General features: G+C 34.4%; 2 protein-coding genes across 9 annotated transcripts in view; both read right to left on the bottom strand.

The window, feature by feature from the left end:
- Positions 1–21,047, bottom strand: part of LOC123562448 (sushi, von Willebrand factor type A, EGF and pentraxin domain-containing protein 1-like) — a 447,821-nt gene that overhangs the window by 138,934 nt on the left and 287,840 nt on the right. The gene's annotated exons all lie outside the window — the stretch shown is intronic.
- The window catches only part of LOC123562449 (uncharacterized), a 70,881-nt gene that overhangs the window by 22,391 nt on the left and 27,443 nt on the right, over positions 1–21,047 (bottom strand). For both annotated transcript variants that reach the window (XM_053537528.1, XM_053537527.1), the window contains exons 7-10: positions 18,996–19,101; positions 17,607–17,762; positions 13,375–13,545; positions 11,349–11,510 (exon numbers count right to left, since the gene is read on the bottom strand). In XM_053537528.1, coding sequence (XP_053393503.1) covers positions 11,349–11,510; positions 13,375–13,545; positions 17,607–17,762; positions 18,996–19,101 — 595 coding nt within the window. The remainder of the gene's footprint in view (positions 1–11,348; positions 11,511–13,374; positions 13,546–17,606; positions 17,763–18,995; positions 19,102–21,047) is intronic.

Raw genomic sequence — 21,047 nt, 5'->3', positions numbered from 1 at the left:
CCCACCCGCTTAGCTCAGTAGGTAGAGCGTTAGTCTACAGAGCGCGGAGTCGTGAGGTCGATCCTCGGGCTGGGCGTATGTTCTCTGTGACTATTTGATAAACGACATAGTGACTGAAATCATTAGACCTCCACCTTAGATTCGTAAGGGGAAGTTGACATTTAGTTGCGGAGAACAGGTTTGTACTGTATCATCAACTCTGGAAGTGGATATGCGTCTTTCTTAGTTCTGGCATTCAATGTTCTATAGGCGATGCAAAACCGGATGAGTCCATCGTTCTTTTTAAAGATTAGTACGTTCGAGGACCAAGGGCTATTTGACTCTTGAATTGCACCTGATTCCCATTTATTGAAGAGGTTGTAAATCTTGTTTCTGTTAAACTGAAAGTTCAGATTCTACTATATCTACATCATACGTATTGTATTCTTTATATAAAGTGCTTTTTTCCATCTACAGTCTGCTGATGTGACACTGAATATTTCCGCGACCCGTAAAGCAGATTTAACCAATGTTGCTTTCATTTTATTCTTCGTGTACCGATTTATCGCTGCCGAAGTCTGCGTGTCTAATTACTTTTTCTTCATTTATTTCAACATGTGGACAGACTTGAAAAATGTCTTCTATAGTTTCAGTAAGTACATGGCAATAATGACGTCATACGATAACTTTCGCGCTACAGGCAGTTTGATTCTTGAAAGAAGGAAAGTTGAAACCGTAAGTTGTGTTTATATATTTAGACCTTGTTGATGTGAGGAGCTGCATAGATACATCGGACAACTGCTCAAATTTTTATATCGATTTACAATCATTCAATCAAGAGGTTTACGGATGATATACCACATCGTGTCAATGCAATTGGTATCAAAAAGCTCTACCTTTTTAAACAACGAGTATATATAAATCTTAAGAACGAATATTGCTGACATTTTCAACTTGAAGTCACTAGAATGAGCCAAAATTTAAAAATGTGCACGTTTTGAAAAAAGAGTAGTGTCTTAAAAACAAATGTACGGAAGCGGATGTAGGCCATTTTACAGAGTGAACAAATTTATAAATTATAAATCAAATGCCCTATGGATCAAATTTACTTGAAACATTTCATACTTTGAACACCATACTATAAAAATGTAATTTTTTTTTGTTTTGTATTGATTGATTTGATGTAAACTGTTTTTTTCCTAATTTAGGGAGTCAACTTAAACCGATTGTGTCTCATCGGGTGCCTCTTAATGTACCAACCAATGACTGTTTTGCAATTAGAAATGAAGTCAATTTGACGTAGATATAGAAGAGATTGTGTTTGTATACAAATCCCTTATATTTTCTATCTTTAGAACTGATAGGACAAAGATCGGGTGGGAGGCGCAGAGCGTCCGTTTTTTTTTTCCTGTTTTTTTTTTTCGTAAACAGGAATGATTTTCCTAACGGCTTATACTTTCTTAAAAGACAAATGATATCAATATTTTTTATCAATTGAAAGGATATAAAACAAGCTATTGTTTGATTACTTTTAATTATTATTTCGAAATAAAATAGATTAATTATGAACGCTTAACTTACAGTGTTTTTATGAAAGTTTGGAGCATCGCTACGCCGCTATAAAAATCATATGTCATTTAAAATGGTTATTCATTTTAAAAAGATATTCAAATAGGAAAATATGAAAATCGTAAGCATTTCAAAACCTTTTGAATTTTTAAAATCCATAAATGAGCGAAAAAGTTCCGATACCACACACAAACGATGTAAAAACATTCGTTTTCCCATTACCAGATAAACAGGTGTAAAAGCGTGACCTCACGGCGATCTCACCTTTGGAATGTACAAATTAAAAATATCGGGGAACTTATTCATAATTTGAATTTTCGTATATTAAAATAATCACCTGTAAGATAAATCAGTAAATCTAGTATCTAAGTAAGTACGTTGAGTAGAATTAAATGAAAGGTTTTTCAAAGAAATTTTATACGAAACTATAATTGTGATCATATTTAACTATATTACTTAGACCTTCCTTAAGCCAGCTGGATGGCCAGCTGTATGGCTTCCTCACATTAAGAATTCAACGTCCCGAGTGAGGCTCGAACCTACCTCGGTGAGGTGCAAGTGATTTGAAGTCATCGACCTTAATCACTCGGCCACAGAGGCCACGAAGTTTTTTGTTTGAGTCCATTGTTTGAAGAATTACCGTATGTCACTCGAACGATTTACACGATATTTTAAAACTGAACAGGTAATGACATTATTATTATTTATTTTAGGATATAGTACACAATACATATAAGACAAACAATTAATTAAGTATCACAGACAAAAGTTACAATTATTAAGAATCTCCATTAGAACAAGATATTATAAAAATTAAAACATGTCAGACGGTTTGCATATAAAACTTAATATCAAAGCATACTTTTATATATGATCAAGAGGGAGACGACTATTCAAGGTTAAGAAAAAAATGTACTATAATCCTATGGATAACCCATTAAGCTAAGAGCTTATTTCCAATGGGGTCCATGGGTAAAAAATGAAATGTCCAAATATATTAAAAAAATGGATACAACTTAAAAAATATAAAAAACTGAGGTCCTTTGACAAGATTTTGGTTTAAAATGGGAGTAAAAGTAAGCTCAATATGCATACTTATTAAAATGACTAGACAATAAAATAATATTACATTTTAATACTGATCAACAAAGATAATATCACATTCAGTAATGCAGAAATGGATCTTCAAACTCTCTCTTGTGCATTTCTTGTAAGTAAGATTTAACAGATTTTTAAAATGTTGAATATTTTTCAAAGATTTAATACTTTCAGGAAGTGAATTCCATTCTTTAATTCCATTAAAGTAAAAAGTTTGTTTAAGGTATTAGATCACTAATAGAGAACCTCCTTTTTGAAGAGTATTCAGTTCCTACCATAAACCTACTTTTACTGCAATTCTTAGGGGGGCGTAGGTTCAAGCCCTACTGGGACCATATTTTTTTTCCTTATTTTCTTTTTTTCCTAGTAAGTTTTTACTTAATTCAAGACTCATTATTGATTTCTTGTAAAAAAAATGGAAAAAGATGAATCTTATAAGCGATTTCTTGGTGTTTAAAGTGAATTTACTAGTTAAACAGAATAGGTAGAGTTACATATCTTTAAAAATATTGAGTTACACGCGGTGAAAGTTCTCTATTTTGCTTTCATTCTTAGATTATATATTGTGGAAGAAGTTTAGGTAGGTTTTACGTCTGCCCTAAGGTTATTTTTAAATCGAGTAAGCAAAATTCAAAACAGAAACACAGCATTCGACCTTATTTTTTCAATGTTGAAATATGAATTCTGTCTCATTAAACCCGTTTACTTGAGGCACCATAGAAAAAATGATATTGACATTTTTATTTTGTGTTTTATAATTGTTTACCAATAGTTTGATGTTTCTTTTATTAAAATTAATGGTAAAATGAGTTCTCTGCAAACGTTTTAGATAGTGGCTATCACTTTGAAATTTGTCTCTACCTGAGCTTTAGAAGATTCCGTAAGTTATACAAAATTTATAAAAAAACGGCACGGTAAAAGTTGTTTAAAAATTACAAAATAGTGCAAAACACGGTTACCTTTCAGAATATACCAAGCAAAGGCCATTTTGTAAACATTACTATTAGTGATCTAATACCTTAATTAAAGAGTTACAATGAGGTAGAACAAAGTTATAACCACTAGAACGAAGATTAGCCTCATTACAAGAATTAAAATTTTCTCTAAGATAAACAGGACTATTCCTGTAGTAAATCTTATGCATATGGTTCAGTTTCAATTGTCTAACTCTATCTTCAACGTTCGAATAGTTAACATCCTGAAACTCTTTAAAAGTAATGGGAGATCTGGAGCTATATCCCTTAAGGAACCTAATAACTTTGTTTTGTGTTATCTGTAGCTTCCTTTTCAGGTTCTTATTAAGACCTTCAAACCAAGATGAGGAAGAATAGTCAAAATGGCATTGTATAAGAGCAGAGCATAATAATTTCTTAGTGTTAAAATCTAAGCAATTACTGTACCTATATAAAACTTTTAGATAACCATTAACTTTTGATATTATATTATTAACCATTGTATCCCCAGACAGGAAATTATCAATGTGGAGACCTAGATACTTAACCAACTTTGTGCCCTTAATCACATGACTATTACACAAGATAGAGAATTCTTCATGTTTACGTAACATTGTCTTCGGCCCAAATAGCATACACTCAATCTTCCCTAGATGCAAAGATAGCTTGTTATCAACCAGCCAATCAGAACATTTTTCTAAGACAGTACCAAGTTTATGTGAGATGCAGTAAGGATCGTTATGAGTAAAAAGAATTGTACTGTCGTCAGCATAAAGTATACGTTTACAATCATTATCAATGCTGGTGACCATGTCATTCACATAGCAAAGAAAGAGCAGAGGTCCTAAAATACTTCCTTGGGGCACGCCACAGGTGACAGTATTAGGTCTAGAATGAGTTTTACATATATTGACAATTTGACTTCTTGAGGACAAATATGACCTAAACCATGGGACAGATTTCACGCCCATAAGCCCAAGTTTACCACAAAGTATCTCGTGATCTACTGGGTCGAATGCTTTCTGAAGATCAAGCATGACCATGCCTGCCCGTAAACAAACCTTTAGAGGTATTTGTTTTGATAAAATCTAAAAGATATATTAAACATGTATCTGTGGAGTGTGATTACCTGAACCCCGACTGATGTTCATATAATAAATTGTTCTTAGGTAAAAAAGATTCTAGTTGAACATAGGCAGCCTTCTCTAGGATCTTTGATACTACACTTAAAATACTGACTGGTCTATAGTTACCAACTTCTAAAGTACTATTCTTTTTGTATAATGGTTTAACCCTAACAAGTTTCATCTCCGTACTGTCAGAAATGGACCAGTTAACAATAAAAGTAATAGGAATTTTTAGAAAATCAGCCCAATCTTTTAAAAATCTAGCAGGGATACCATCTAGCCCTGTGCTTTTATTGGCATTAAGTTTATATAACTCCTTCAATACAAACTCTTCAGTAACATGATGTAAATGTAATTCTTTATTTTTAGAATTTCTATTCTTATAAAACTTTTTCAAGTTTTGTGACTGCAAGTCATACAATAATTTTCCGGCTGGTAGTTTATCTACAAGTTTTGATGCAATATTTGTAAAAAAAAAATCATTAAAATAACTAGCAACTGTGAAAGAGTCAAGGCAATTTTCACTGTCAGTAGATAAAACAATGTTAGAACTATCTCTTTTCCCATTCTTATAACCTAAAGACTTAAGGTTTTGCCATAATTTTTTAGAGTTATGCTTGTTTTCCTCAACCTTACTGGAGAAATACTCCGACTTAGCAATATTAACCTCTCTCTGCACTTTGTTACGGAGCTTACAGTAAAGTTTTCTGTCTCCTCATTTACCAAATTTACGAAACTGAAACAAAGCATGATCTCTATCTTTCATATGATCTAATATCTCGAAGGTTCAGTTTGCTTTTTTAATCTGATCTCTTTTATAGGTGCCACTGTATCTATAACACTCATAAAAATATTTTTAAAACACAACCAGGCAGAATTAATATCTTTTGCATAGAAACATGTACTACAATCAGCATTTGTCAATTTATTGAAAAAATCTTCTTTAGAGTAATTTTTCAAGACCTTACTTTAACATTGTGATGGCTATTACATGGAACCTTAACAGGTTTTCTAGTGCAAAAAAATAAGAAAATGATCACTAGGACCTAGAGTAATAACACCTTTCTGTGATTTTTTTTTATTGTTATTACACACAATATGATCTAGAAGACTTACAGAAGAATTACAAATTCTAGTCGGTTCAGTAATAATTTGCCGTAAATTAAACACTTTTAAAATACTCAAATAGTTTTTATATAACACACTGTTTTTTCTGCAAAAATCATATGTTAAAGTCACCCAAAAGAATAGTTTCACATTCAGAACGTAGCTGTGCTAAAGTCAACTCCAAAGTTTCAAGGAAATCTGTTTTGGTGGTCTGAAAATCGTACCGACTATTATTGGTTTGTTTCTCGGTAAGAGAATTTTTACAAAAATAGATTCAAAATTGCCATTAAGAAGGTCATTTCTAGTGTTGTAAGCGAGATCGTCTCTTGTGTAAACACAAACTCCTCCTCCATTCCTATTGCGGTCCCTCCGAACGACCTAATAATTTGGGATATGGATTTCACCATTATTAACAGAAGAATCTAACCAAGTCTCAGTCAGTGATATTACTGCTGCTTTGGATGTGTTGGCAATGATTTTGAGTTCCGATAACTTTGGAAGTAGTGATCTAACATTTAAGTGTAGAAAGTGTAGACCCTTCTTGGAGAAGCACTGGAAATGGTCTTCAATCTTTTGTGAAAAACTGCTATCAAATGTCGAATTACATTGTGAGAAGTGTTCATCATGATCTGAATCATCTGAAACATCCTGTTGGAAAGGTAGTTCTCCAAACGAGCAATTATTACAAATAAAATCAAACTCTATGTTATTTTGGCTATAAAGTTCATATTGCTCTACTGAAATATTTGGGGAACATATAACGTGTGTCCACTGTTTACAACAGTCACAGTTAACAGCTTTACTAGTGGAAATAACTCCTTTGTAACAAATAGTACACGGATACTTTGGGCTGTCTCCCTTTCCTGTTAACAAATTGTCATGATGAATTATTTTCACATGTTTTTCTTTTGACAGAAGGCCCTGGATGCACATCACCACATTGTAATAAAATGGATAAAAATACAGTTCGTTTGTTAATTCTCTTAAAAAATGCCTTAAAACACAATTGTTCCTTTGGTACAAAACCATTTGAGTACGAATAACAAGTCAATATTTCACAAAGGCTAAACTTATCAAATTGCTGTGAGTTCCGAATAATGATGTTCTCTGAAGGATCCAAGTATCTTTGTTGATGCGTCGGTATTGTAAAATAAATAAAAGTCAATTCTGAGTACGTTAAAAACAATAAAATCAGTGACACAAAGATCCCGTTTTGCCCCATCATCCTGACCGGAAGTATGGTATTTCAAAATCTATAATTTCTCTGGAGTTTTTGTTGAACTGTAAAATATGTACGTATTATACAGAGTTTGCTGTTATTGATATATGTTCATCAAGACACTAAGGATTTATATGAAGGGAAGGAAAACATCTGCCTTTGTCCGAAAGTTTCCTTTTTAGAGGCTTTGTTAACACAGCTTATGTAATTTATTAAAAGCTTTATTTATTTCCTGAAGCATCCTTAATTTAGATCAAATTTCATGTTTCAAATATGAAAAACAACCAAATTCGATGAATTGGCATCCCCCGACGAAAGGCGAGGAATGGCAAAAAATATATCGGGCAAAAAGTTAAGTTTGTAACTAAGAAGCAAATAATTTCAATGCTTTTTTCCTTTTTTTCAAGGGAGGGGGGAGGCAGCGGGGATATAAAACTTCACATGTTGATTATAAATACTGATGGAAAATTAAAAAAATTGAAAAAATTGTGGGGTGTTGGTGGTGGGGGGTAGGGAGTCCGGGGAAATGCATTATCTGGTTGGTAGGCATGACTGGGTCGAGGTGTCAGGTGGGGGAACGATACAACTTTGCATGATAAATATTCATGGAAGGTTTGAAAAAAATTTAAACAACAGCTGTCCGTAAGACAGCCAAGCTTGACTATTCGAAATATTGTCCAAGAAGCTGGAAAATATTACCCAAAATGTAAAATATCAGAAGAGTTTTAAGTTCAAAAGGGAAAATAATTTGACCAAAATGCATATCAGAATTATGGGACTTGATGCTTTCAACTAGTTTTATAACGCCGAAGGCCCTTGTGAAGTTTCAATTCAATATCTGCATTAGTTTTGGAGATAGTAACTTTTGGAGTAACTTGCATGCAAAACTTTAACCAGAAATGTTTAAGTCAAAAAGGGGACATAATTTGCCCAAAATACATGTCAGAGTTATGGGACTTGACCCAGTGAGGTTGGTAATTGATCTAGAAAATGAAAAAAAAACTATAAAAAAAAAATCTATATGCCTTGAAGTAATAGCTCTATGTAGTACCATGTACTTGCACGCAAAACTTTGACCAGGATTTTCTAAGTCCAAACGGGGCATAACCTGGCTAAAATGAAGGTCAGAGTTATGGGACTTGATGCTATCAACTAGTTTTATAACCCCAAAGATACAGGTGAAGTTTCAATTCAATATCTGCATTAGTTTTGGAGGTAACTTGCATGTAAAACTTTACCCAGTATTTTGCAAGTCCAAACGGGGGCACGATACATGTCAAAGTTATGGGACTTGACTCAGTGAGGTTGGTAATTGATCTAAAAAAAGAAAAATTAAGTTTCAAATCTATATGCCTTTTGGTAATAGCTGTATGTACTTGCACGCAAAACTTTAATCAATTTTCAAATTATTTTCAAATTTCTTGATAAATGGCAGAGTTATGGAGCAGACAAGAAAAATATCATGTTAAAATAGGACTTGTAAGTGCTTCCTTGACCTTGGAGCTAGGGTCTGGGTCTAGCACATGATACATCATCTCATTATAGGAAACATTTATGCCAAGTGATTTTAAAATCCCTTCAACAATGGCAGTATGATGGACTAGACACGAAACAGACACTGTTTACCTTTGACCTCTAAGTGTAACCTTGACCTTGGAACAAGGGGTCTCCCTAATACACATATTGTGGCAAGACTTCTGGTCGGTTTAATATTATGCTTACCGTTGACTTCCATAGGAGAGATCGTGTTTATATCTGATGTATTTTCTATTTTTAGAACTCATAAGACCATGATTGGCTGGCCAGAAGCCGAACGTCCATGTTATTGTCTAAACAGCGATGTTTCTTCTAACAGCCTAAACTTTCTTAAAACACAAAGTATATCAATAATTTTTTTATCAATGGAAAGTCTAAAAAACAAGCAATCTATTAATTACTTTTAATTATTATTCCGAAATAAAATGGATTAATTATGAACGCTTAACTTGCATTGTTTTTCTATATAGGTTTTGATCATCACTGTGCCGCTACCAAAATTATGTGTCATTTTAAACGGTTTTTCAATTAAAAATTTAAATAAGACAATACGAAAACTGTCAGTATTTCAAAACGTTTTGGATTTTGAAAATCCATAAAAAAAAAAATAAAAAATTATCAAGAATGAAAACTTCCGATCCCATACACAAATTATGTAAAACATTTGTTTTGCCCACCACCAGATAAACAGTTATTAATGTGTGACGTTACGGCGATCTCTCCTATAAGTGTGACCTTTAAGCTAGGAGTCTGAAAGTTGTGCTTGAGACAGTGTCTCAAAATGAGGAACCATTGTGCCCCATTTTCGTGTGCCCATTCTAGAAGAATTGACGCATTGTATAGTGGTGCTTGCATAATTACGCCTGTTTACGCCTGTCTATCTGAGTTTCTTAGTGTTCATAAATCATAAGTCCGAGCATAACTTAAAAATTATTCAAGGTATTGACTTTAATTTTGTTTGTTTGTTTGTTATAGGTTTAAGGTCGTTTTTCAACAGTATTTCAGTCGTATAACGGCGGGCTGACTTAACCAGTGTTCCTGGATTCTTTACCAGTACAAACCTGTTCTCCGCAAGTAACTGCCAACGTCCCCACATTAATCAGAAGAAAAGGACTAATTATTTTAGGCACAATGTCGGTTATGAAATAGTCACGGAGAACATACGCCCCGCACGAGGATCGAACACACGACCCCGCGATCTACTTACTGATTTAAGCGGGCGGGTTCTTTAATTTTATAAATATTCCATCTATGTCAAGGATTTATTGCTCTCATTGGGCTCTCATTGGGCATTTGTTCTGTAAGGAAGTTTTTTTTTGGTTGGATTTAACATCATAGGTCATATGGCGACTTTCTGTAAGGAAGTGTCCTTTATTTCAATAAAGAGCAAAAAAATATTTGTCCATCAAACCACGGTATTTTACAAACAAGAGGGTCATGATGACCCTGGATCGCTCACCAGAGTAAAATGAGCTACATGTTTCAAATGTCAAACTGATGATTTTTAGAAATTTTTTGGAAAATTTTCCGATGTACAATCAAGTAACCCCTGGGGCGGGGCCAATTTTACCCCAGGGGTCATGATTTGAACAAAGTTTGTAGAAGTCTAATAGGCAATGTTACATATCGAATATCTAAGATCTAGGCCTTCTGGTTTATTTTAAGCAAATTTATTAAGATTTCCCTATGTACAATCAAGTAACCCCTGGGGCTGGGTCAATGGTCAAGATTTGAACAAATTTTGTAGAGGTCTACTAGGCAACGCTACATGTCAAATATCTAAGCTCTAGGCCTTCTTGTTTATTTTTAGAAAATTTTGAAGATTTTTCTATGTACAATCAAGTAACCCCATGGGGCTGGGTAAATTTGACCCCGGGGGTCATGATTTGAAGAAACTTGTAGAGTCTACTAGGCATGCTACATGTCAAATATCTAAGATCTAGGCCTTTTGGTTTATTTTTAGAAATTTTTTGAAGATTGTCCTATGTAAAATCAAGTGACCCCTGGAGCGGGGTCAATATTGACCCTGGGGGGTCATGATTTGAACAAATGTTGTAGAGGTCCACTAGGCAATGCTACAGGTGAAATATCTAAGCTCTAGGCATTCTGGTTTATTTTAAGAAAATTTTCATATGTAAAATCAAGTGACCCCCAGGGCGGGGTCAATTTTGAGCCCGGGGTCATGATTTGTAAAACTTTAGTAGAAATCCACTAGGCAATGCTACATGTCAAATATCTAAGCTCTAGGGCTTCTGCTTTTTGAGAAGAAGATTTTTAAAGAATTTCCTATGTAAAATCAAGTGAGCCCTGGGGCGTGGTCAATTTTGACCCCGGGGTCATGATTTGAACAAATTTGGTAGAGGTCCACTAGGCAATGCTTCACTCCAAATATCTAAGCTCTAGGGCTCCTGGTTTTTGAGAAGAAGATTTTTAAAGTTTTTCCTTTCGGTTGCCATGGCAACCAGAGTTCTGCATGGAATTCAATTCTTTGAATAATTTTTAAAGAAGACCATCCAAGGAACATCCCTGTGAAGTTTCATCAAAATTGGCCTGTTGGTTTAGGAGGAGATGTTGTTTAAAGGAATGTGTGGACGGACGACAGACGGACGTACAACGGACGGACGGACGGACGCCGAACGGTGAGCGATCACAATACCTCACTCTGAGCACTTTGTGCTCAGGTGAGCTAAAAAGCTTATACACATATAACCAACAAATAAAATCCATCAGTTGAAAAGTTTATATACATATTTGACTTACTCATGCAATCATCTGATGTCGAGCCTTCAAATAATGTTTCTCTCAATGTTCCACATGTGATACATGCCGTTTTGGTATTTGGCAGCTCAACATCTGAGTACGAATCTTTAGGACAAGGGTGACAAACTCCTTCCTCTATATACTGTCCTTTGCTACATGCAGCTTAAATGTGGTAACAAAATGGAATTTATTAAAAGCACACTGCAATTTACATCACGATACCATCCATGAAAACCAATGTAAAACAAGCTGTTTTTATTTCTTCAACTTGATAAGTAATGTTATCAAGTTATGTCAATTTGGAATTATTGTCAAAAGTACATAATAAAACAATAGTAACCAGAAGATATTCATCTATTTTGACTGATTAACATTGCAACGAAATAATTATTGGTCATATGGCGACTTAGTAGTTTTGCACAGAGCATTATATTGAATCAGTTTAACAGGTACAACATTAACAGCAATTTAGATGAAAACTGATTAACATACATTTAGAGCTGTAAAAGGGAGGTGTGTTTTTGTAGCTTTTTTTGTTGTCATTTAGAGCAAATATCATGAAATATCACGAAAGAGTCATTTAGTTTTTCTGGTTTAACGCCTTTTTTCAACAATATTTCAGTCATGTAACGGCGGGCAGTTAACCTAATCAGTGCTCCTGGATTCTGTACCAGAAAAAAACCTGTTCTCCGCAAGTCACTGTCAACCTCCCCACATGAATCAGAGGTGGAGGACTAATGATTCAGACACAATGTCGTTTATCAAAATAGTCATGGAGGACATACGCTGCGCCAGAGTGTCGAACTCAAGATCCAACGATCCGCAGACCAATGCTCTACCTACTGAGCTAAGCGGGAGGGCCATGAAAGAGTTAACTAGAGTTGTCACAGGAGTGACGAATTATACCCCCACATTATGGCCTCGTCACAGAACTAAGCCAATATCAAGTCAAACTTGCTTGACCTTTGATCTATTGACCTCAAAGTCAATACAAGCCATCTGCTGGTCATAACCAACCTCCCTATCAAATTTCATGATCCTAGGCTCAAGCATTCTCAAGTTATCATCCGGAAACCGTCTTAACTATTTTGTGTCATTGTGACCTTGACCTTTGACCTATTAACCTCAAAATGAAACTTGACCTGTATTTTATCATATTAGACCCTTGTACAAAAAAATATGATCTCAGACCCAAACGTTCTCAAGTTATCATCCAGAAACCGTTTAACTATTCTGAGTCATGTATGACTTTGACCTTTGACCTACTGACCTCACAGTCAAACTCGATCTGCATTTCATGACGATACATTTGTTCACAAAAAATTATGATCCTAGACCCAAGCGCTCTGAAGTTATCATCCCGAAACGATTTAACTATTCTGAGTCACTGTGACCTTGACCTTTGACCTACTGACCTCACCTTGACCTTTGACCTACAGACCTCAAAGTCGAAATTGACCTGCATTTTATAATGATCCTAGGTCTAAGCGTTCTCAAGTTATCATCCGGAAACCATTTAAGTGTTCTGTGTCACTGTGACCTTGACTTTGACCTACTGACCTCAAAGTTAAACTTGAGCTGCATTTCATGATGATACACCTGTGTACAAAAATATATAATCCTAGGTCCAAGCGTTCTCAAGTTATCATCCGGAAACTGTTTAACTATTCAGAGTCATTGTGACCTTGATTTTTGACCAACTGACCCCAAAGTCAAACTTGACCTGTATTTTCTAACGTTGCATCTGTGTACAAAAAATTAAAATTAAAATTAAATTAAAAATCGATCAAGCCTTTCAAGAGTTATCATCTAGAAACATAAAACGGACCGACAGACAGACCGACCGACAGACAAGCTCACTCCTATATACCGCCCCCGCCCCCCCTTCCCAAAACTTCATTTTGTGGGGGTATAAACACGTTTGCATAGAGTAATTACAATGAAAGAGGTTAACAAGTATTATAGAGAAATTACAATAAAAGAGTTTAAAATGTATGTACCACGTAATATAGAGTTTAACACATACGTATTGAGCAGTTATCAACTGAAATAGCTCCCATCGTATCTGTTGTATCCTTTGGACACTGTCTGCAAGATCCAAACTTATCATCCCCTACATTATCTTTATAAAAACCTCTTTTACATAGACGACAAACTTCTTCAGTGATATTTCTTTCATAACCGACTGGACAGTACACTGAAAAAAAACACCAAGAACACGCACAAAAATTAACAGTGCCTATAAAACGAAACCTTGCTCACAGAAAAGAGTTTGTGACATTTTAGATGGTACAAAAAATTTCAATAACATCCCCAGTGTATGTGATTTTCATGCTGAAATGACACATAACAAACTATATCTCAGCAGAGTCTCAATACCGCCTAAACCTTTTCTTCAGAGAAAGGATCTTATATGACACTACTTATTATATTATTCTAGCATAACCTTTTGAAAATGTGGAATTAGTTTGCTCCACAAACTTAAAGTTAGGCTTGGGTAGGGGTTGGGACCCGGGTGACTCCAAGTTGTTGTCTTTATGCCTATCACAAATCAGAATACTGTGGATGCAATTGAGAATTGGGTGTCCTAACACCTCTGTCCCCCCAAACAAACAAAAAAACAAAACAGACAACAATAATTCTGATCAAATTTCATGAAGACCAATTGAAAAATACAGGCTCTATCGCATACACAACGTTTTTCTTTGATTTGACCTAGTGACCTATTTTTTGACCCCAGATAACTTATATCCAAATTCGACCTAGATTTCATCAAGGCAATCATTCTAACCAAATTTCATGAAAAGCAGTTAAAAAATACAGTCTTAATCGCATACAGAAGATTTTTATATAATTTGACCTAGTGACCTAGTTTTTGACCTCAGTTGATGCATATTAAATCTCAACCTAAATTTCATCAAGGCAATTATTCTGACCAAATTTCAGGAAGATCAATTGAAAAATACAGCCTCTATCACATACATAAGGTTTTTCTTTGATCTGATCTAGTGACCTAGTTTTTGACCCTAGGTAAACCATTTTCAAACATTGCCTAGATTTCATCAAGATTATCATTCTGACAAAATGTCATGAGGATCCGTTGAAAAATGCAGCCTCTATCGCATACACAAGGTTTTTCTTTGATCTGACCGAGTGACTTTGTTTTCGACCCCAGATAACCCATTTTCAAACCCATTTACAAACTTCGCCTTGATTTCATCACGGTAATCATTCTGACCAAAATTCATGAAGATCAATTGAAAAATACAGCTTTTATCGCAAACACAAGGTTATTTAATTTGATCTAGTGAGCTAGTTTTTGACTCCAGATAACCCATTTTCAAACCCGGCCTAAATTTTATCAAGGTTATCGTTTTAAACATAATTCATGAAGATCAATCGAAAAATACAGCCTCTATTGCATACACAAGGTTTTTCTTTGATCTGACCTAGTGACATTGTTTTTGACCCCAGATGACACATTTTCGAACTTAGCCTAGATTTCATCAAGGCAATCATTCTGACCAAATTCCATGAAGATCAGTTGAAAAATACAGCCTCTATCGCACACACAAGCTAAATGTGGGCAGACGACAGACAGACAGACAGACGACAGACAGACGCCGGGCATCGAGCGATCACAAAACCTTTTGACACCTCTTGACCTTAATCTCGTATAAAGGACAAATGCTTGATCTTGAATGATTGCAGGATTCTTGTAGTTCAAATAAGTTTTGCAAACTCACTATTAGTTTACAGAAATTTTTATTTTTAGCTCTTGGAAACTTCAAAAAGGGCGGGGTGACCCAATTTGAACAAATTTAGGAGAGGACCTTGTAATGATGCTATACAGTTCAAGTTTAATAAAGATTTACCAAGTACTACATGAGAAGAAGGTGTTTAATGTACTCCTATTTTTAGCTTTAGTGACGTTTTGTAGATACGTATATAAATAATCCTGAAAATTAGTATATGCAGAAAAAAAACATTAGAACACAATATAAGAAACTGGTGCCCTCATTCCTTTGAGTGTATATACCTCCTTATAAGGATATACACTATCTTTTAGATAACGGCCACGTAAACTTTAAAGCACTGTATCTTTAATTAAGTCAAGGACTATAGTTCTGGATTTGTTGACTGAAATCCCAAACAGAACACAAAGTGCACAACTTAACATGCTGAATGACAATCTTGTGAGGTTTGAAAAACTCTGGGTAAAATACTTTCAAGATATGAACAGCATAAATTCTGACTGACTGATTTAAGATGGAAGGACAAGGGCAACTCTAAGTGACCCCACCCCGAATTTGTAAGAAGAGGGCCAAGATGGTTCTAGGTCGCTCACCTGTGAAACATGTGGAAACATGTTTGATCTAGTGACTTCATGGAAACAAATATTCTGACCAATTTTCAATAAGATTGGACAAAAAATGTGGTCTCTTAAGTGTAAATAAGTATTTGCTTCAATTTGACCTAGTGACCTAGCTTTAGAGCCAATATGACCTACATTCAAACTTGACCTAGATTTATCAAGACAATCATTCTGACCAAATTTAATGAGCCTCAATTGAAAATTAAAGCCTCTATCGCATTCAAAACGTTCTTTTAATTGTCCTAGCGACCTAGTTTCTGACCCAAGATGACCCATATTTAAACCTGACCTTAAATACATCAAGGCTATTATTGTGACCAAATTTCATGAAAATCAATTGAAAAATACAATCTCTATCCAATACACAAGGTTTTTCTTTGATTTGACCTAGTGACATAGTTTCTGACTACAGATGACTCATATTCTAACATGATCTAGATTTCATCAAGGCAATCATTCTGACAAAATTTTATAAATATCCAGAGTAAAATGTAGCCCCTATTGCGTACACAAGGTTTTTCTTTAATTTAACCCGGGTGACCTAGTTTTTGATCCTAGATGACCCATATTCAATCTGAATTAGATTAGACAGACATTCTGATCAAATATCATGAAGATCTAGTGTAAAATGCATCCCCTATTGCATACACAAGGTTTTTCTTTGATTTGACCTAGTGACCTAATATTTAACCCCAGATAACTCATATTGGAACTTGACCTAGATTCATCAAGGCAATCATTCTAAGCAAAATTCATGAAGATCAATTGAAACATACAGCCTTTATCGCAATCACATTTTTTTTCTTTGATTTGACCTTGTGACCTAGTTTTTGACCCCAAATAAACCATTTTCAAACTTGACCTAGATTTAATCAAGGTCATCATTCTGACCATAATTCATGAAGATCAATTAAAAAATACAGCCTCTATCGCATACACAATGTTTTTCTTTGATTTGACTTAGTGACCTAGTTTTTGACCCTATAAAACCCATTTTCAAATTTTATGAAGATCAATTGAAAAATACAGCCTCTATCGCATACACAAGGTTTTTCTTTGATTTGACCAAGTGACCTACTTTTTGACCCCAGATGAGCCATATTTAAAGTCGACCTAGATTTGACCAAGGCAAACATTCTGACTTAGTTTCATGAAGATCAGTTAAAAAATACAGCCTCTACAGCATACATCCGGTTTTTCTTTGATCTGACCTAGTTACCTATTTTTTGACCCAGATGAACCATATTCAATCTCAACCTAGATTTCATCAAGGCAATCATTCTGACAAAATTTTATGAAGATCAATTAAAAAATACAGTCTCTATTGAATACACAAGGCTTTTTCTTTGATTTGACCTTGTGACCTACTTTTTGATCCCAGATGACCCATATTCAAACTCGGCCTAGATTTTATCATGGCAAACATTCTGACTTAATTTCATGGAGATCAATTGAAAAATACAGCCTCTATCGCATACACAATGTTTTTCTTTGATTTGACCTAGTGACTTATTTTTTGACCCTAGATAAACCATATTCAAGCTCGGCCTAGACTTTATCAAGGCAATCACGCTGACAAAATTTTATGAAGATCAATTGAAAAATACAGTCTCTATTGCATACACAAGGCTTTTTTTCTTTGATTTGACCTTGTGACCTACTTTTTGATTCCAGATGACCCATATTCAAACTCGGCCTAGAATTCATCAAGGTTATCATTCTGATCAAATTTCATGAAGATCAGTTGAAAAATACAGCCTCTATCACATCCACAAGCTAAATGTTGACAGACGAAAAGACTGACGACAGACGCCGGACATCGAGCGATCACAATAATTCACCTGAGCATTGCTCAGGTGAGCTAAACACAAAAATATACAAACCTTTGCATTCAAGAGCGTTATAGGCACCTTTCCGATATGTTGTTTTGTCATTTTCACATTTCTTACATTCTGTTTGTGCTCTTTCATCTTGATAGTATCCATAACCACAGGGTTTGCAATCGCCATTTGTTAAGTAATAGCCCTCTGAACATGGAACTAAAATATATTATTATTGTTGATAAAAATATTTATGGAATATTGCCTATAGTTAACCAAGCGGTAGAGCCTTTTAAAGTATTGTCCAAGTAAGATTTAAAAGTTTAACAATTACTTATTCAATGTACATGTATTAAGAATAAAAGAGTCCAAAAGATCAACAATCACAAAGTATGAATTTATTCACAAAGTACAGTCAAACCTGTTTAAGTGACCACCCGTATTAAGCAGAATCCCTCTATAGTGCATTTCATATAGATTGGCCCTGTATTGACCACCTGCCTTATGAGACAACGTTTTTGCTCTCACTTACGTGGTCTCTTAAGAAAGGTTTCATTGTACGAATATTCATAAGGTATTAAAAAGTCTAGTTATCACTGAGGAACACAAAGGAAAATATGACAAAGTTGATTTTATACACGGAGTTGAATTGAAATTTTGATATACTTTAATTTTAAAAGACAACACCTGTAGAAGCAGGAAATTATTTCACACCTTATTATATATTTAACAAAAAATAACTAACAATAAATAACAAAGCAAAATTAAAGAAAGTGATATTTTGTCAACCTTGGAAAGCCATGAATTAGAAATCTGTTGTTTGAGAAAGGATGTCAAATCAAATTGCAAATAAAGGAATTGGCTAAATAACAAACAAAAACAAACGAAGTGTTTCTGTAGACAGATCGTAAACAGAGGCTTTAAGCTACTAAGCAGTATATGAGAATTACAATATAACATTTTGACATCATGGTAAAATTCACCAGTCTAATTATATCAATTTTCTTAAATATAGATTTAAATAATACAAATTAAAAAATGAACATTTTGGTACCAAGCCTATCATAAATATAAGGTTAGTTAGCTATTTCACATTTTTTTTAAAAAGAGCTAAAATTTTACCTCATAACGAAAATATCTAATGGATTTAAAGGACACTTTCTACGAAGAGAGATAGAGCTACTTAAAATGGAGACTTGCAAGGCAAAGTGGACCTGATGAGGACACAGCACAGCTAGACACACTCCCTTATACAACTTATCTTGAAAACAATAAGATAGTTTTCAAATCTGTAGTAATTTAACAATTATCAACTATATATGATGGTCTATTCCTATACTCTTGAGAAAATTGTAATTATTTCAAAGTTTAAATATAAAAGACATAACATTATTTAGCTATTTTCAATCTCATAAAACCAAATTATATTTAAAAACCAGTTGGCCTACATACCACAAACTGGTACATTGTCTGTGCTGACAAGTCTATGTCCTGTTTCACACACAGTCAATCTATTTATAACTACACTCTCCACAACTAAGATCGCACCTGATATCGTCTGAAATACAAACCATATCCATAAATCAAACAAACAAATAATTTTTTGTTAGATCTTAATTTATCTCCATCATAATAATGTGAACCTGTAACTTGTTTTGTTCTTATTTGGTACAATGTTATACTTACACAATATTGGTCATATTGAAATTTGTCCAGCTATTGGAGGAACACTTTAATTGCCCCTATGGGCAATATTTCTGACATAGCTGCGCATTTGGATAAAACCACAGACATTCTGCAAGCCAGCTGAAAGGCATCTCAGCTAATTAATTCCACATCCAAAGTGATGTTAAAAATCCCATGTCACAGAAGTACAAGTGATTCAAAGTCAGCTATCTTAACTGCTAGGCCATGGAGGCATCTACCTATTTAACAATTAATGCCAATTCGTGTTGGCTTTCTGAAAAGAACGGAAACCACAAGAGCATAACAACATTATCACAACACTAACAGAGATGGCGTATATAACAAATTCCTATCTAAAACAAGAGCTGTCCATAAGACAGCGCGCTCCACTATTCGGGGATTTGACAGTAAAATGAATATATGTCTGAATAAGAGACCTCTACCTTAAAAGAAAGATACACCAAGGGGCATAATTCCATCATATACAGAACTTTGAGTTATTAGGATTGTTACAACACATGCAGATGATGATGATTAAGATATATTTTAAGTTTCAAGTCATTATCTTATATAGTACCAAAGTTATGTCCAGAAAACGAAGTTTGTAAAAACTTTAAGTATAAAAGGGGTATAAATCGGTCAAAAATACAAATCAGAGTTATGAGGATTGTTACCATACATGCAGATGATGATGATAAATATCCATTTTAATTTTCAAGTCTTTATCTTATATTGCATTGAAGTAATATCCGGAAAGCGAAGATTACAAAAAAAGTTTAAGTACAAAAGGGGCATAATTCTGTCAAAAACACAATTAGAGTTATGGGGTATGTAGCCACACATGCAGATGATTATAAATAAATACTTCAATTCAAGTCATTATCTTTTAAAGTACCAAAGATATGTCTATAAACGAAGCTTTCGAAAATATTTAACATGAAAATAATTCCAAGTATAAGGTGACCTTGACCTTGAGAATAATAATCCCAGTCCCTATAATACTTTGTTTGTATGCTGGACAATTTTATGTGAAGTTACAGTAAGATATAAGCAATAGTAACAAAGATATGACAGAAAAAACAAAGGTTGCCGAAAAACTTTAACCTTAAAAATAACCTAAGTAAAACAGATTGGTGACCTTGACCTTGGGAATAATGGGCTCAGCCCATACAAATACTTTGTTTGTATACTGGATATTGTTTATGTGAAGTTACAGTAAGATATAAGCAATAGTAACAAAGATATGACAGAAAAACAAAGGTTGCCAAAAATCTTTAACGCCGACGCCGGGGCGAGTAGTATAGCCCCCACCCCCCTATTCTCCGAATAGTGGAGCTAAAAACCCCAAATGCTACTTTTTGATGAACACCTCTTCAAATTAAAGTGGAAGAAACCCTTCCAACAAAGAATTTACAGCAAACCAAGCCCTTAACATGATTTAAATCAGGAGGAACAAAACCTCTCTTATAAAAACAAATAGTGCAAAGAAATTGAATCTGGTTCACTTTTGAGGAGGATTAGCTCTAAAAACCATTTTAACCTTAAGCCTGCTGGCAGCAAGTAATGTTGCCTTTATGACCAGTGCAGACAATCTGCCCATTTGACTGATTTTATTGCAAGGGGTTTCGCTCTAATGTTTAAAGAAAGAATACTTTTAGTCCACATAACAAAACACAGACCATGATGGTCCTATATCATTCACCTAAGTGACAAACATATTTCACTGAGGCTATTTTTTTTATCACATAAATATGATTCAAGTAGAATTTCACCCAAAAAGCAATTGTGTGAATTCAAATGACCCTAATTTGCTCACCT

The sequence above is a fragment of the Mercenaria mercenaria genome, chromosome 2, assembly GCF_021730395.1.
Source record: "Mercenaria mercenaria strain notata chromosome 2, MADL_Memer_1, whole genome shotgun sequence".
Lineage (NCBI taxonomy): Eukaryota > Metazoa > Mollusca > Bivalvia > Venerida > Veneridae > Mercenaria > Mercenaria mercenaria.
The sequence above is the reverse complement of the archived record's forward strand: the minus strand, read 5'-3'. Positions and strand labels throughout refer to the sequence as shown.